Below are 16,361 nucleotides of genomic sequence, written 5' to 3'. Positions count from 1 at the left end.
AGCCAAGAAGTTATTCTCAAACCTTAGTGCTCCAATAGTCTGATTGGCTTCATCAAACTTTGTAGAGATTTCTTCTCGCTCTAGCTCCACATCACTAAGCTTATTGGTGGTCAACCTATATAACTTCTCATGATTTTCTAAGACTTTGAATAACTTTGCATAGGTAGTGTGGATGTTATCTTGTTCATCTATCTTCTCAAACTTGGATTCCACCAATTCATCTTCTTCATACACATCTTCAACAATTCCCTCAGTAGGATTGATAGTGGTAGTGAAGGCATTTAGGATTCTGTCATCCTCATTGGTCGGAATCATCCTTAGGCTCGGTGTCGCTTAATGTAGTAATAAGTGCCTTACTTTTCCCAATGGTCTTGAGATATGTGGGGCACTCCTATTTCATGTGTCCAAAGCCATGACACCTAAAGCATTTTGGTCTTGAGGGAACAATGTATTGACTACCATCCCTAGCATCCTTCTTCCCTTTGTCTTGGTTCTTGAACTGTGAGGAGCTAGATTGCCTGTGGTCCTTGTCGAAGCCCTTCCCATTTGCATTCTTCATGAACTTCTTAAATTGCCTTGTAATATAGGACTTCATTAGAATCTTTCTCGTCTGAAGACTCATCAGTGTCACTGCTCTTGGCTTTCAAGGCCATGCTCCTTCCCTTACCCGACTTACGAATCTTAGTTAAGCCTAACTCATAGGTCTGTAGATTACCAACTAGCTCTATCAAGGGAATCTTGTCAATGTCCTTTGATTCCTCGATCATGGTGATCTTGGCATGGAATCTCTTAGGTAGAGATCTAAGCACCTTTCTCACAATCTTGGGTTCAAGGATGGTTTCCCTAAGATTGAAAGCTGAGTTTACTATGTCCTTAAGCTTGGCATAGAATTCATCGAATGACTCATTCTCCTCCATCTTGATATCTTCAAAGCTGGTAGTGAACCTCTGAAGCTTCTAGTCCTTGACAGCCTTGGTTCCTTTATAGGTTGTCTGGAGGATGGTCCATGCTTCCTTTGCAGTTTCAGTGAAGGATATTTTCTTGAACTCATCATTTATGACGGCACTAAATAAGGCATTCAATGCTCTACTGTTGAAATTTGCTACCTTAATCTTAGCATCATCCCAATCGGCCGGTGCTTCCTTCGGCTTTGTCCATCCTATCTCCACAATTTACCACACTTTCTCATCTAGAGACTGTAAGAAAGCTCTCATGCGTACTTTCCAGTATACATAGTTAGTGCCATCAAATAAAGGAGGTATAATAAGAGACTGTCCTTTATCCATGACAAACAGGGGTTAATGGATCACACAACAAAGATTAACCCTAATCAGAGTGTGCCTATACTCTGATATCACTTGATAGGCCAAAAACGTATTGACCCCTTGTGATGAATTAACCAATTAATTAACCAAGTGAATTAATTAGGTTTAATTACATGCAATGAGCATGGTAGTACAAACAAATTACCAATTAAAATAAGTATGCAGCAGAAAATAAATTGACACGGTGATTTGTTTATGAATGGGGAAAACCTACATGGTAAAAACTACACCGAGTGATTTTAAGGTCCCCACTCTCAAGAATCCACTATTATCACAACAAGCGGTTACAAGTAAAAGAATCCCAGTACCTTATACTAACCTACAGGTGAACCCTTATCCCAATACCCAATTGGACTTGTTCTGTAGTGACAATCTCTCCTTTTGATGCACGGCTCCCAGTACGTGACTAACCAATTGCGTGGATCCCAATACGCATCTTTAATTACCAACTAGAGAAGGTTGTTGGCTGTAAAGTTCTTTAGTTCATCACACAATGAAGATCACAAAACTCCTTGGTCACAAAACCCTACGGTGTACAAACATAGCAACTTCTTCACAAGAAACATGAACTACGGCAAATTATGTCTTCGACCACAATTTGCTTGAATAAAACTTTGCTCAACACTTTTGCAACTTATGTCTCTTTCAACGGCCTTTAAAATAATCCTTATATATGTCTAGGGTTGTGAGAAAAGAAAACCCAAACATATAATCACAGATTGGATGAAAAATAAACTCAAAAATCTGAGTTTCATAAACCTCGATAGACACCCTATCTGTTGAGCTATTGTCAAGCCACGAGATTCAGACAACTCTAAGTCTCGATAGATACTAGCTGTCGAGTTTTAATGAACAACACTTCTCACACTTGATTTTTGAACAAACTTGCATGACTTTAACACTTGAACTTGAAACAAGGTTTCTTGAGGCATCAAACACATCCTAGATCTACCTAATTACAAGTAAAGTGCATTTTGTCAAAGAATTAGCCAATTACATAAAATAGTGACTTATGTTCCTAACATGTGAAACATATATGTCCTAACAACTATGAATATGAACGGTCCGTTGCTAACTAGGTAGAGACAGACAAATATATTACATATGTGTGTGTGTACGTGTCAACTGCGATTGTTTTTAATTGTATTTGTACATGTACATAAGGTTATAAACTAGTAATGTATAATTTTCAAGATCACAAGAGGAGAGAGAGAGGGGGGGGGGGGTTCAAATAATTATTGATGCCTATATACCTACGACTAAATGCAGGAAAAACTAAGTGGCTATGGATTGCCATTGCCATTGGCGCCATTGCTCTGCTTGTAATTTTTTTCTGTATATTGTGTTATCTACACAGAAGGAGAATAATTGTACTTCAAGGTAGATGGTTCACATATAGATTGTACTCGTTGGATTATTTCTTGATTATTTGTTACCGATATGGAAGTTATGAATTTATGCAAATTTATACAGGCAATAATGACACAAATGATGACAAACAATTGTTTAGTTCAGAGATATCTATGGGAGAAAATGGAATTCCAAATAATAGAAAGAAAGCATATGATGTAAGCGTATTTAGTTACGAATGTATAACGACTGCCACAAACAATTTCCCATTAGAAAGCAAGCTTGGAGAGGGGGGATTTGGACCTGTTTACAGGGTAATCTCTAAAAAAAAAAACTATAAAGAGAGATGTTTAAACTAACTTATATCTAACATTGGCTTATACCTTATTTGATCATCACAATAGGAAAAACTACCAACAGGTCAAGAAATAGCTGTAAAGAGACTATCAAAAAATTCAGGGCAAGGAATAATTGAGTTTAAGAGTGAGTTGATACTCATATCTAAACTCCAACACACTAATCTTGTTAAGCTTCTCGGTTGTTGCATTTTTGGAGAAGAAAGGATGTTAATCTATGAATACATGCCCAATAAAAGCATGGACTACCTCTTATTTGGTTTGAAAAGCATTTATTTATTTATTTTTTTTGAAGACTTTATTTTTTCCACAATGAATATATATAATTATTTGTTGTACTTTATACAAAGTATATTATTGACCATTTATATCTTTTTATATTGAACAGATTCATATAGAAGCAAGTTACTAGATTGGAATAAACGTTTCAACATAATCGAGGGAATCGCTCAAGGATTGATCTATCTCCATATGTATTCAAGGTTAAAAGTAATTCATAGAGATTTAAAAGCTAGCAACATACTCCTTGATGAAAGTATGAATCCGAAGATCTCTGATTTTGGCATGGCAAGAATTTTCAAACAAAATGAACTAGAAGCGAATACTAATAGAATTGTTGGGACATAGTAAGTTAACCACACATCTTTCATGGGGAAAAAGAAAAGTTAACAAGGCAGCCCTATACTTGCATTTATTTGGCTGCTAATTAAACATTTCTGCTCTTATAAGCTCATTCATTCATATGTGAAATGCAAATATTTGTTTCTTGTTTTGGTGTAGTGGTTACATGTCTCCTAAGTATGCTACGGAGGGTGTGTTCTCTATAAAATCTGATGTCTATAGCTTTGGTGTCTTGATGTTTGAAATCATGAGTGGTAGAAGAAACAACAGCTTCAATCAGTCTGATCTTGTGCTCAATCTAGTTAGATATGTACTTAATATAAATATAAAATTTGGATCATCTACATTTTCATAGTTCTGTGTATCCAACATTTTAAATAATTATTACCTTTATTTTTAGGCATGGGACTTGTGGAAAGAAGATAAAGGACTAGACCTAGTTGATCCAACAATGAGTGCTTCATTTGTTGCAAATCAAGTGCTAAGATGCATTCATGTTAGCCTCTTATGCATGGAAGAAGGTGCTGTTGATCGCCCTACCATGTCAGATATGCCATCTATGTTGACAAATGAAAGTACACAATTGCCTTTGCCTAAAAAACCAGCCTTTTCTAATGGAAGGAAACCAGTTGGGGTAACTATTCCTAAGAAAGAATTTGAAGTTCATACAGCATATGAAATATCCATTTTTGATATGGATCCACGATAGAGAGTATGATTTTCTTTTGTTATGTTGCATGTGTATTAGGTGTGGAGTAACCGTGAGATGATGAGTAACAGTCAACTGGTTGAGAAATAGCCAAAAAGTGACTATCAAGAAATTCAGGAGAAGAATTAATTGAGTTTAAGAATGAGTTGACACTCATATCTTGTTATGCTTTTACGTTGACACTCAATATTTATTTTTTTGTTTTTAATTTTTTTTTCTCCAAAATATTTATATATTAATCTAGATTACTTTATACAAAGTAGATTATTGTTTATACATAAATTTTTATATTGGCCAGATTCAAATAGAAGCAAGCTACAAGATTGGAAGAAATGTTTTAACATTGTTTAAGGAATTGCTCAAGGATTGATACATGTCCATAAATATTCAAGGTTGAAAGTAATCCATAGAGATTTAAAAGCCAAAAACATACTCCTTAATCAAAGTACGAATCTAAAGATTTCTATTACAGGGAAAACAATTGTAGCAAACATTAATAATAAAGAACCACCACTGCACACTCTTAACGCGATAGTCTCTTCATAAGTATGAGTGCTTGTGGAGTGTAGGGTCCCTCTATAGTCCCTCAAGTCTCCAAGAATGAACTTCATACACATATACACTTAAATTATGCTAAAGTAAAATTTCTATATTGTATAAAAAATAATAATAATAAAGAGCGGAAGTTTATACGGTGAACAGCTTGTCCATTTTAGATATGGATGCTTGATAAATGGTACAATTTTCTTTCGTTAATTATCTTGTATGTTTGTCAGGAGGAAATAAATTCACCTTTGGAGATCTGCTGATTCTTGTAACGAAAGGGTAGAATTAATTTGGAAGAAGTACAGTTTTAGGTAATCTATTCTATTGCCGAGATTATCTTTGTTGTGCGCTCCTTGGGTAAAAAAGAACCTGCAATATATATATATATATGTGTGTGTGTGTGTGTGTGTGGGAACAACTAGAACATTATAAAATCTTCAATTAATTTTTGTTCTTATGTCCTTCTTATTGTAATAATCATTATTATATAGAAGCTCAGGCCCTGATTTATCTTCGTATTTTCCTATAGTACTTTTCCACGAAGGAGTTCATGTTATGTTATCTTAGTCATAATTCCACATGAAAATAGACAAAAAATTTGACCGTGTCTTTGGGGTCAATCACGAAATTGTCATCCAAAAGCCTTGCTAAAATAAAGAGGTATATTTTTCCAAGAAAAGTATTATTTTTATTTTATCATCCACTGTTTCAAGTTTTAATAGATACGGCCAACCTGCCCCAGATGCGAACACATGCCCTCTGTAATTGTTGTTGGGCTCACAATATTCGGTGCAGTCTTAAAATGACGAATTTTCCCTTCTGCTTCTCCTCTTCTATTCAATCCTAGAGTAAACTTAACGCTAGGGTAAAGATAGAGTATATTGCATTCCTGGACAATTGTCTTTATATATATATATATATATATTTCTATTTGGATCATCTGTGTAACCCTGAAATTCTCTTAATTTCCGAAATGAAATCCTATCTCCGTGAAAAATCCTTCATCTATGACCAAAACATGTAAAAAATAAAATAAAATAAAATTTTACCTTGGTGCAAAACCTCTTAGGCCTACTAGGAATCCCATTTATCTTCAGTGTATTGGACCTCCCCCTTCAACACTTTCGTTGATTAAAAATTAATTAACTCCAAAGAGAATCCAAGAAAAGCAAACTAAGAGGTTTGTAATACCCGAGAGAGAGAGAGAGAGAGAGAGATTAAAAGGAGGGGCATTTAAGTAAATTTGTTTATGAGGTCAATTTTATAATTAATTTTACTAAGGGGGTTTGTAGAAAATAAGGTTGAAATCTTAGCTATATATAAGTTAATTTAAGTCAGCGTATGATGATAGATATTTTGAAAGACGAGACTATCCAAAATATTCAAATAGAGAAGGTTTAACTACATAATTGAGGTAAAAGTTTAAGAATCTCTTTCTTGTCAAATCTAAGTTTTATTAGAAATTAGAGTATTTGTTTGTGTGGGTATTTTGGACAGTAGTTAAACTATTTAAATATTCTAGAGTTTAATGATACAAATTAAGAAAAGTTAGATTTATTTTTTGGTAAACTGGACGATGTACCTATAGATTTTTTTTGAGTTCAATGATTTAATCTTTTTCTATAGTTTTGTTACGTTAAGCATAGATAGAGGCCGCAAACTTTTAGGCTTAAGGTCTGTTTAGAACCTGTTTATTTTGTTGAAATTGAAATTTTTTTGCTAAAAATATTATAGATAAAGGTAAAAGTTAGCTAAAATAGTACAGTAAAACTCATGAATAGTATCAAAAAGTGCAATAATGTCTAAAAATAGTAATAAAAATAAGTTAAATAGTAAAATAAACTTACAAAATTTAAACTATCAAGGACGCTTTAATGGTTAGGTTTCTGCACGGTTTTTCTTTGATAAATAGTGCCTAATGTGACTTCTTAGGATATATAACTGAACCCGAAGTGGTATTGGGGGAATACAGAAGCCTAGTAGTCTAGGCATGCTTTGAGGTCTAACGTAAAGTCATGTGTTAAAAAATAAAAATAAATTAAAATAAGGCAGCGCTCAACTTCTTTCGATCTGGTTAGATACCGCTTATTACTAAAAACTGAAAATACTATAGTAAAATAATTTTTAAATGTGTGAATAATACTGCAGGACCCAATTTTAATGAAAATTTTGTTGAATTCTGTACTTGTGAGTTTTGTGAATAGTATATGGGACCCACTATTTAAACGCCAGATGCCAGACGCAATCTAAACCCATACTTAGCATGCGTTTAGATAACACATTTTGCAGCGTTAGGCCATGTTCACACATTTTAAGTGTGAGACCCACGTAACTGTTGCAAACAAATGAAGAAAGATGCAAACCCACGACACAGTGTGAACAATGTTTTGTCATTTAAAAAATAGTTTGTTATTGTATTTTTAACAATAAAATTTTAGTTTTCAGCAAAATATCTAGCCCACAGAAGTGAATAGGAAAGTCAATGAAGTCAGGTTATAATTATCAATAAAAAGGAAAAAGAAAAAGAAAGAAAAGAATCAAAGGAACAAAAGTACTTGAAGATGGCCCACGTGCCTACATAGTAATAGGAGTTATGGTCTTATCTCTAGGTCTTTAGTTGTGACAGGAAAAAAAAAAAAATATATATATATATATATAAAGAAAAATATTATGATTGGATGTAATTTTGGTGTGAGATAACAGTGAATAGTTATTGGATATTTTTAGTAGTCTCTCTTTTGGCCGTGTACCGTTATAAATTTTTCTTGAATTATTTGGTTATTGTGTAAATGATGCTTTAAAATTGTTTAGGTGATATCTAAGAATTTTAGAAAAAGTGTTAAAGAGAAGTACTTTTGTGGTGAGCTAGTTGAGATAAGTAACCTTATCCTAATTGGTTTTATTTTGCTTATACTCCTGTATTTTAACTACTGAATTTTGTTTATAATTGTTACAATTTTATTTAATTCTTTTAGTTACATTGATTTAAAGTAAAAAATAAAGAATTATCACAAATATATTTGATTACTGAATATATAATTATATATATATATATATATATATGTATTTGAATGAGATATATTTTGTTTGAACTATTGTTGCCGGAGAACAAAGGATATATATATATATATATATATGTATGTATGTATTTGAATGAGATATATTTTGTTTGAACTATTGTTGCTGGAGAACAAAGGATTAAGTTATAAGTAGTACAAAATTAAGTGTTTAAGCTTAGACATCACACAGTATGAAAGCCCATGGTGTTAGTAAAGCAAAGTGAGAAGCCTAAGAGCAGCCACATCAGTGGTTGCAAAATCTTGCAAAATAGAAAAAGTAGCTCATTTTACACAGTTTGATAAAAAAAACACCCACATCAGTGGGTGTAAAGTTGTGCATAAATGCACAAATGCTACAGTAATCATACATATATGCACAGTTATTGTAGCTCTTGCATTTAATATTTTACTATTTTTTCTCTCTCCTTCACCTCACTCTCTCTTTTTCTCTCCGTGCTTCTCACTCTCACCTCTCTCTATTTTTATCTCTAGTCCCTCACTCTCACTCACTGATATCCGAAGCAAGCCACCACTGATGATCTCCGAAGCAAGCCGCCATTGATGAACGAAGAAGCAAGCGGCCGAGGAAGCAAGCTATGCCACCTTTGCTCTAGTTGTGCTGCCGCGATCGCCGCCAAAGCTCACTCATCAATGCGATCTCTGAAGCTCACTTGCTGAAGCTCTCGCCGTGCCACCACCGATCACTGCTAAAGCTTTGTTTGATCAGTCGGTTTTGGGGTTTCGATCCTTTTTAATTTTTTGTTTAATCAGTTTTGGGATATTCTGTTTGATCAGTGGGTTTTGGGGTTTTGATCTTTTTAATTCTTTGTTTGATCAGTGGATTTTGGGGTGACGGTGCTTGATGATGGTTGCTGATGCTGATGCTTGATGATGGAGGGTTGATAATGGTGGCTAGTGGGTTAATGGTGGGTGTGGATTGATCGTTGATAGTAGGTGAAGATGAATATTTTATTAGAATAAATGTGTATAATAGACAAATTAATATGGGTGTTTTGTAAAAATGAGAGTGTAAAATAGAAAAAATAAATATTTTTTTGCAAAATTTACAAAATTTTTGTATCCACTAATGTAGATGCTCCAAAGCCGATAAAACAAATACCCCAAAAGTGCTTGCTGTAACCAAAAACAACGCCCTGAACAAGATATAGCGCGAGAATCTTACCGACCACATTTATGCCTCTTACTTAAACTTTTGATTATAATAATTACGTAGCAAATCCCTAAATATGTTTCAGATTGTGTGGTAACACAAGTAGTACGTGCCCTCTCTGTCTCTCCTCCACTGAATCTCTAGATTTTAATTTATTTTATAATGAGGATTCAATACAATATGAGCCAACCTAATTGATGATGCTCAATAAGTTTTCGGCATCAATTAGCGAAAAGGATGATGCAAAAAGTTATTAATTGTCATGAAGATTTCGTGTCATCGTGTTTTAGAAGATGTTCAAGACCAAAAAAAATTTTATAACTTTTTTTTTTATTGGGAATATTACTGCATAATATTAAAAAAACTTAAGTGCTACAAGCAGCTACATTAGAGGCCAAAAAAAATTTATAACTTTTTGTCATAACTATGACGTGACAGAGTGTAATTAATGAAGAAAAAATAATCAGTTTATGTGAAAGTAATGGTTAACCATTTATAGTCTATTACGTCAAAATTGTGGCAAAAAAAAAAAATGTAGAATAATTTGTAATCCTAGGATTACTCTCCTCTTTTATTGATGTTAAAATCTTAAGTGACATGATTTACTTCATCATTAGAGCATTAATATTGGTGGAGGCATTTTGCTAAAATGCTAAATTTGCCATCAAAATATAGCAAAAGCCAAGTACATCAATGGAGCTAAAGGCATAATTTTTTGCTGCTGAGCTATAGCACACAACTATATTTGCCTATACACCATAGCACTAATGTAAAAAAAATAAAAATAAAAATAAAAATAAATAAAAAATAAAAAATAAAAAATATAGCTCAGATTATTTAAATGATTCTTTTTCTTTTTTTTCTTCCTTTCTTATTTCTAATTGCAAGCTCCTCTCTTCTCACACCACTAATTTTTTTTTTCTCTTCCTTTCTTATTAAGACACCACTGTAGCTCAAATATTTTTTTTTTCCTCTTCCTTTCTTATTTCCCATTGCCAATAATTATTTTATTAAGACAGCACTGTGGTGGTGGCTGTGGGTGTTATTTATTATAGCAGATATATTATTTTATTGTATCTTTTATATTATTTTATTGTGTTGAATACTAAAATAAAACTACTCATATTGGATATTTTGTAAAATTGGATGATAAAATAGATAAAGTAAGTCTTTGTGGTGCTAAATTACTAAATTTTTGACACCACAAATGTTGGGATTCAAATTCTCTAGATTTTCCAGAGCACTCTACCAATAATCTAAGTGAATATATGTGTGAAGCTCTCTCTTGAACATTTGAACTCCGACCCTTAAACCCCAACCCTTATACCCCACATCCTACAGACACTTATACTTATAAAATGACCATCACACCAAAGGTGTGTGATATTTCCTTAAATTCTAATAATTCTTTTATGATTTAATGATCTAAATTTTGTCATGTCAACATTCTACTAATAATAATTTTAATTGTTTTATTTGCCACATTATTATATTATTTTAAAAGTATTATTAGTAGAATACTGACATGACAAAATTTGGGCCATTAAATTATTAAAGAATGATCAAGATTTAAGTAAAATACCTGAAAAATAAATTCAGAGGATCTAGATCCTAAATGTTGATGCTCTATACGTCAAAAATTGTATAGACGGCGGTAACAAAAGTTAAGAAAATTTGTCTGGATTTTACCAGCCAGCCAACTTTCTTACCCAAACGCTGGGATGGAAAACAATGTAAAGAGAGCCATGAGAGAAAAGCTTTGTATATATTTATAGAAGCCGGGGCCCTCATTTATCTTCGGATTTTCTAATACAGTTTCCACATTAGCTTGAGAAACTAGTTATTGCTAAAAATTAAAAATTAAAAATATTATAATAAAATAATTTTTAAATATGTAAATAATACCGTAAAACTAATTTTAAAATATTTTTTGGTTGAATAAAATACTTATGAGTTTTATAAACAGTACAAAATCTATTAAAAAAAAAAAAGCACAACACAGCTGATTTCAGCTCTATCCAAACGTGGCTAGGTTATTCTATGCAAGAATAAAAAGTAGACTGACTAAACTCTGTATTTGGGGTCAATCATTAAATTGTTATCCAATAGCCTTTTTAAAATAAAAAACTAAAGAGTTTTCCGGAAAAGTCTAAAATTGTTATCACCGACCTGCTTTCAGAGCTTTGCGTGTTTCAAGCTTTAAAAACGTTGTAAGAAAAGGAATATTTGGTGCAGTCCCATGTGACGGATTTGCCCTTCACGTGTTTCAAGTTTTTTTGAGGGCACGTGTTTCAAGTTTTTAAATTAGAGTATTAGCGTCATTCCCTCTATTAATGCCCTGTGTGAAGAGATTATATTATATATTTATGTATAGTACTGATAATGTGTTAGAATATTTGGATAATTTATATAACATGTCATTAAAAAGAGAGGATATTAAGAATATGAACCAATTTTTTGAGTGAATTTATAAATATTTAACTATTTTTACTAATTTAAGTTTGTAATTATCTTTTATATCTTTGTGTGTAATTATTATTTTTTTCTATACCTTATTTCAATTGTAGTTAAAGCAACTCAATTTGAGTAAGAATGACAAATAAAAATTAATTATATATATATATATTACTTTAAATAAAACATTACCATATTATTTTAGTAAAGTTATAAATATTTAATAATTTAAGTACACAATTTTTTTTATATCTTTAATTGCATGCGTTATTAAATTTGCATTTACCTTTTTGATGATTTTGTCTCAATTGTTTCCCAAATATATATATGGAAAAATGTTATATTTTAAATCATTATTTTCTTTTAATTTTGATAAAAATTATTCTTACATAATTTGATAAAAATAACCACATAAATATGTAGTGCAACATCTATAGATAATCAATGCATTTTCTAATTTACCCCATTAATACATTACAATAAATTAGTAGACTAAAGTAAACTTTTAGCACTTAAACTTTGGGTTTGTTTTCATTTTGCACCTTTATGTTTCAAAAATTTTGGCCCTTTGTGTATGATTTCAATTTCATATTTTCTCTCATGTCCATTTTTCACTATAAATCTGTCCATTAAGTGTAACACAAGTGATGTGTACATTGAGCCGCAACATCCAAAAATTCTAAGTATCCATTTGGTAAAGATTATTTTTGCCAACTTATTTTAGTATTCAGCTTGTTTTTGCTACTATTCATACTAGGGGCAGAGGTAGAGGGGGGCGAGGGGGGGGCACCTGCCCCCCCTGACTACTAAAATTTTCATGTACATGTAACCTTAATTTTTAAGTAGTTCCACGCATAGAGAAAAAACAAAAAAAGGGACTCCCCCTTGGTTGAAACAAAGTGGCTCTAACAAAAGAAAAAAGAAAGCAAAAAAAAGTTTTCTCAAACATCAAATCTTCCACCTTGTCACCTATTTTACTGTCCTTGTAGGCAGCTTTTATCTTGTCCAAAATTTGACACCTGTTTTACAATTTCTTTTTTCTTTTCTATTATTTTTTTCACAATTTTCACTATTAATGATACTCTTTACAATATTTTATTGTCGATTGATACTAGAGATACTACATATTTTACTACTTATATCTTACAAATTGATATGTCACCAATTACAAAAAATAATTTCAAACATTTATTCATTATATATTGTTTAAGTAACACTAATAACATTTTTACCACATTAGTTTGTAAAAATTTTGTTGTAAATTTTGTAGTATGATTTGAATATTTTTTAAAATTTTTTTAATGATATGAAATATATTTATTTTCTTACAATTGTTTATTTATTTTGTTATTATTATTATTATCAATTAATATTTTTTAGATCAATTTCACTTTAAATAATATCTTTTAATTTTGCCCCTTCTGAATTAAAATTCTGGCTTCGCCACTGATTCACACACTCTGTTTTTTTTTTTTCAATGGAAACCCTTATGTAAAGATAGTTTTTCGTGTTTTCCATTTTTGGAAGTGTAAAAAAAGATAAGCCAAAGAAAAACTATATTTGGTCAACATAAAATGTATGATTTATTTTTAAAGATTGTTTTCCATTAATATTTTTTGGGAAACAACTTTATCTCAGAGCAAGCTAAATAAAGTAAGTTAGGAAGTTGTTTTTCAACCCATTTAAAGTTGCCACCAAACATTAGAAAATGAGATAGTTATAAAAAAAAATGCTTATTGGAAAATAACTCATGTTCTAGAAAACATCATTGCTAAAACAAATAGAGTAATAGGCTCCACTGTACTTTTTGGTACTTTTCATGGGTCTTACTGTACTATTTCAACTAACTTTTACCTTTATTTATAGTACTTTCAGTAAAAAGTTTTCAGTTTCAGCAAAATAAACAGATCCTAAACGGAACCTAAATGTCTCCAAATTAGTAATAGAATGAGCAATAATGCCATTATGAAAATGCAAACAAACATCGTTAAGGACACATTTTGTGTAATTGGCTAATCTTTTGACAAAACGCACTTTGCTTGTATTTGAGTAGATCTAGGATGTGTTTAATACTTGAAAAAACATGTTGTTCAAGTCTAGTATTAAAGTCATGAAGATTGGACCAAGAAATGAGTGAAGAAAAGCTATTCAATAAAGCTGGACAGATAGCTCGACACTTGCGAATAGATATCTCGACAGCTGCTCGACACCTCCTGACAGCTAGGCTATCTATCGAGTTCTTTAGCTAATCCTTATTGCAATCTCAATAGCTAGTCGATCGATCAAGAAAGCTTCATTCCCTTAACACCTGCTCGACACCTCCTCGAGAGCTGTATCTATCGAAGTTTAAAGCTCGACACCTGCTCGACACTTGTTATCTGTCGAGGTTACGGGAATTCAGATTTCTAATTTTCGGCCCATTTTGACATGTATGTGTAGGGTTTCTTTTCTCACAACCCTAGATCTTTATAAGGCTTATTTTAGAGGCCGTCACATAAGAGAATAAAAAGGAGAACATATGCAAAAGATGACTGATGCCTTATTCTCTCTGAAAGAAGCTATTTCGTCTTTACACCTTAGAGTTTTGTAACCAAGTGCTTCTTGATCTTCATTGTTGATGAAGTGAAGAACTTTATAGCCAACAATTTTTTTCTAGTTAGTGATTAAGTCACGTACTGGGATCTGTGCAATTTGTCAGTCACATTCTGGGATTCATGCATCAAAAGGTGGTGTTCATATATTGAAGAGTTCAGAGGTTCTAAAGCGATAGAAGGTTTCTGCTGTGAGTTAATCTATGGGGATTGTAGAGTATAGGGACAAAGGTTTTGTACTAGATCTAAAACTTCTCTTTACTATAGTGGATTGCTTTTTGGGAAGGTTTCCCCCTAGGTTCTTTTACTTAAAACTAGTTTGTTTCATTGGTTTTCCTGAGACATCATATCTTGTCTTACTTACTTTTCTACTGCATTCATTATTGACATGATATTGATGTTTGTTTGTTTTAACAAGTTTTATTCATAATAAATCTAATTAACAACTTGGGTCTAAAACTTGTTAATTCTATCAACCGGAGTCTAAATTTTCCAACAAGTGGTATCAGAGGGGGTTCACTCTGATTGGATTAATTTCTTGAGTGTGATCCTTGACCCTTGTTGTCATGGATCGTGGACAATCTCTTTTGATGGAACTAATTATGCGTACTGGAAAGTTCGTATAAAAGTCGTTTTGCAGGCTTTAGGTGAACAGGTATGGCAAGCTGTTGAAGTTGGTTGGATTAAGTCAAAGGAAGCACCGGTGGATTGGGATGATGCAACAATCATAGCAGCAAATTTCAACAATAGGGCCTTGAATGCTTTATTTTGCAGGGTGACCAATGAAGAATTCAAGAAAATATCATCCACAGAAGTTTCCAAGGAAGCATGGACCATTCTTGAGACCACCTATGAAGGTACTAAGGTAGTAAAGACTGTGAAACTTCAAAGACTCACTAGTAGCTTTGAAGAAATAAGGATGGAGAAGGACGAGACATTTGATGAGTTCTATGCTAAACTCAAGGATATTGTGAATTTTACTTTCAATCTTGGAGAATCTATTGTGGAATCCAAAATTGTTAGGAAAATCCTTAGGTCCTTACCTGAAAGATTCCGTGCCAAGATCATTGTCATTGAAGAAGCAATGAACATTGATCAAATTCCTTTGACTGAGCTTGTAGGGAACCTTCAAACCTATGAGATAGAATTAGGTTTAATGGGAAAAAGTGGAAATAGTATAAACTTGGCTCTTATGGGTATAAAGGAAGAGATTGAGGACTCTGAAGATGAAGATGAAGATGAAGATGAGGATCCAACCTTCATAACTGATGAAATTATCAAACTTCTTCAATTTAAGAAAAAAGATAAGGGCAAACCTCCTAGGAAATCTAAATCCTTTAGGAAGGGCAAGAATGAGAAACCTTTTATCCAATACCATGAGTGCAAAGGTTTTGGTCATATGAGAATAGAGTGTCCAAACTACCTCATGAAGGAAAAGACCAACGAGTCGAAAGATAAAGGGTTGGTTGCTACTTGGAGTGATACTGAGAATGACTCTTCTAATGAGTATATGGATGAATGTCGTCATGTTATAGCCTTTGCTGCCATAACCGGTAAGGTGATTGTGGAGAGTGCTAGTGACAATGAGGATTCTTCTGATGATGAAATACCCAAGAAGATGATCATTCAGGAAGCCTATGATAAGCTATGCACTGAATTCATAAAATCTAAAAAAAACTTCTCTTCTTTGTAGAAAAGAGCTTAATGAGGTAAAAACTGAAAAAGCTGATCTATTAGTCAAACTAGATGAGACTACAAAATTAGTTGAGACTCTTATTATGGAGAACACCTCATTAGAAGAAAAGGTCAAGAATCTTGAGGTAGAGCTTAGTCAAGCTAGAACTCAAATAGAAAGGATGTCTAGTGGAAAGCTTGATGAGGTCTTGAGTGCTTAAAAGCCTAGTTTTGATAAGACTGGCTTAGGATATGCTGTTTCCTCTGGCCCCTCCCCTTCCACAGCTTCTAGATCAAAGGCTGTCTTTGTGTCACAATATGAGAAAGGTAATAAAGGTATGAAATCCCAAATTGATTTGTTTAATTTTAAATCCTTTGTTAGACCTAATGTTTGTCACCATTGTGGTGTTTCTGGACACATTCATCCTAATTACTTTAAGTTGTATCCTCAAAAGTAATTGTCCAAATGGTCACAGGTTTGCTCTCAAGGACCTACACCTTTGTT

General features: G+C 32.6%; 1 protein-coding gene across 1 annotated transcript; it reads left to right on the top strand.

The window, feature by feature from the left end:
* The first annotated feature begins 999 nt into the window (after positions 1-999).
* LOC112006043 (G-type lectin S-receptor-like serine/threonine-protein kinase At1g11330) lies at positions 1,000-15,875 on the top strand. The gene is made up of 8 exons (XM_024038348.2): positions 1,000-1,198; positions 2,799-2,989; positions 3,080-3,312; positions 3,424-3,657; positions 3,812-3,962; positions 4,053-4,286; positions 14,823-14,957; positions 15,480-15,875. Exons 1-8 carry the CDS (start codon positions 1,000-1,002, stop codon positions 15,873-15,875), a joined length of 1,773 nt encoding a protein of 590 aa, XP_023894116.2.
* The last annotated feature ends 486 nt before the right edge of the window (positions 15,876-16,361 follow it).

The sequence above is a fragment of the Quercus suber genome, unplaced genomic scaffold (genome assembly GCF_002906115.3).
Source record: "Quercus suber isolate HL8 unplaced genomic scaffold, Cork oak 2.0 scaffold_99, whole genome shotgun sequence".
In the NCBI taxonomy this organism is placed as follows: Eukaryota; Viridiplantae; Streptophyta; class Magnoliopsida; order Fagales; family Fagaceae; genus Quercus; species Quercus suber.
This window is presented reverse-complemented; position numbering and strand designations above follow the sequence as displayed.

Excerpts from the sequence above, each read along its gene's own strand:
- LOC112006043 (XM_024038348.2), top strand. The coding sequence starts at position 1,000 with ATGGTCCATGCTTCCTTTGCAGTTTCAGTGAAGGATATTTTCTTGAAC. Across the intron at positions 3,658-3,811 it reads AATAGAATTGTTGGGACATA|TGGTTACATGTCTCCTAAGT; the intron begins GTAAGTTAACCA and ends GTTTTGGTGTAG. Across the intron at positions 4,287-14,822 it reads ATGGAAGGAAACCAGTTGGG|GCTTTAGGTGAACAGGTATG; the intron begins GTAACTATTCCT and ends GTCGTTTTGCAG.